At 43.4% G+C, this 2319-nt stretch overlaps 1 protein-coding gene across 1 annotated transcript; it reads left to right on the plus strand.

The window, feature by feature from the left end:
* Positions 1–206: 206 nt before the first annotated feature.
* DFL_000554 (uncharacterized protein) lies at positions 207–853 on the plus strand (the record flags this gene model as incomplete). The annotated part of the gene is made up of 2 exons (XM_067634813.1): positions 207–536; positions 731–853. 2 exons carry the CDS (start codon positions 207–209, stop codon positions 851–853), a joined length of 453 nt encoding a protein of 150 aa, XP_067495095.1.
* Between the last annotated feature and the right edge of the window lie 1466 nt (positions 854–2319).

The raw sequence follows: 2319 nt of genomic DNA on the forward strand, positions 1-2319 counted from the left end.
CACAGTTCTCCTATCTATTGAAAATCCCCCGGGTTCGAAAGTATGGCCACGAGGACATTGGCGTGATTCCTAAAGGACCGGGATACCCTGAAATGGATGATATTACTACGCTTTGGAACTTTTTTGAGTTCTGTTTATTCTCTCCTCTGGAAAAAATGCGCCTTCGGAGAATCTGTTTCAGTCGAGTGCCGATGCTGTAAACAAAAATGTCTGGGTTCTTAGATACGAGCCATCTGGAGGATTTGAGAATCAGCCTCTGCGAAAATACGACTGTCTTCCTATCATCTCCAGCTCTGAAGGGGAGACTGCACCTCGATACCTTCATAATAAATGATAGATGTGGAAGTTTGACGACGATCAACGAGCTGTTTACTACGCTTAAGCCCGGCTTAAGATTCCTAGCGTATCAAGTGGGAGTTACCCCGAACACCGAGAGCGCGCCTAGATTTGTGAAACCGTACGATGGGTCGGAGTTTCCTTTCGACTGTGATGTTATCAGCCGAAACAGAGATATTTTGAAATATCTGTCACACAGGGTACAATATGAAGACGCAGTTTGTTTTCAGCCCCCGGAACAAGCCGATAACTATTTCGAATCCAAACATCGGTGTACAGTAGAACAACTTCAACCCCAACGTAACCTCGAATTCATCAAAGACCGGTTTTCGGAGCTTTAATATTTTTGCTTGTTTGAAATATAGCGCATATACTAACAATGTTCAACGAGTAGGACCTAAGAAGACTTTCACTTCAAGTTAGCCTGCACATACCAAAAGTCTTTTTTACACATGAAACGACTGAGAGTTCTGAACTTGATCCCTTCATGGCTTCAATGCCAAGGTTATCTTCTTAAGGGTCTAATACGCACATATGAACCTCGATTTCGCGACAAGAAATTTGAAGGGTGCGTAACCTACATTGCATAGCCTACGAAGCGGCTCAGCTATTTGCGTCTTCAGAATTCCGAAGTCCTAATGCAATCCCTACGCTTGAATGACTTACTTTCGGCTGTATTGCAAAAACCGAACGCGCCTTTGAGACCGTGGTCCCATTTCGTATCAAATGGCATCTGTGTCCTCCGTCAGAGTTAGCTGAGGGATACTATCCGGAGATAGAATATGTATCCCGTATCAATTACGTTCTACGCGAAGAAGGTTGTGAGGATATTAAGTAAGTACTTTTCATTCTTACTTTTTAGCACTTTTTTTGGTAGCGGATACTGGCTGGTGTATTTTCCAGACCTGCGAAAACGTATATGGATACTACGTATCACTATATGGATGAACAAAACCGGTGTAGGTCGGGCTAGAGCCTATCGAATTATTCCTATCGAAATTCTAAACTGTCGTACACATGTGCTGGCAATCTCTATTCGAAATATAACCAGTTGCCAAGTCGTCGCTTTTGAACTTGAAGTAAAACTCTAGAATTCACTTTGCAACTTGTAGTCCTGACTTTTTTTGGCATCTACTTGTAATGATTCCTAGTGTCGTTATGAATTCAATTTTACCTAAGTATACAGGTAGCCAGTAAGTACTTGGGGGGTCAAACAATTCCAGTCTCCAAGACCAGGTAGAAAGCCCACATATCCCCGTGCTGAAAAGTTGATACTTTGCCCCACTCTAAAGTTTATCTATTTTAATTTTGCTTTTTGAATTTTCAGGCCTGAAGATTCCTTTGGGCCAGTGCAGTAGCGCACGGGTTATTCCGCTGATGACTAAACATTGTGATATTCGTTGTCAATTACCCTGAATTCCATGGTTCTAAAGCGAAGACGTTCAACATAATTAATCCCACTTCTGGCTTCAAAGTCCCCGAAGAGTTAAAACATATTTTGCCGTCTTGTTATAGTCTCCCATCGCCTTGGAAGAAAAAGAGGAGAACAAGAAGAGCTTAAAACCCTAAAAGCCTTCTTCAAAATGGCTTGCGCCGGGCCCTGGCTGCCCGATCGAACCTATCATACCCGCGAAAACTCCACAACAACCAGACCCGCATTGAGAGTGATGCATCATGGCATCCCCGAAGTTATAGCATACGCCTACCTTCACTGGAGCCGATTCGAACGATATCGGCGTTGCATGATAGTTTGTCGAGCGATTGAATGGATGACAAAGGAACGGAACAGGGATCCGGCGGCGGAACCATGGTGGTGGGAGACAGGCATGAGGATGGATGGGCCGGGTCTGGTATTTGTTCCAGCACCATAGAAAATGCCAAAACGATTCTTCGGTGCCCTTTTGGCAGTGACATGATGTTGATTTTAATATTTCTTTTATCAAAATTGACTCTGGCTATCTTGAGATAATAAACTAGCTATCT

Source organism: Arthrobotrys flagrans, assembly GCF_004000055.1.
Source record: "Arthrobotrys flagrans strain CBS H-5679 chromosome Unknown unitig_15, whole genome shotgun sequence".
Taxonomy (NCBI): Eukaryota; Fungi; Ascomycota; class Orbiliomycetes; order Orbiliales; family Orbiliaceae; genus Arthrobotrys; species Arthrobotrys flagrans.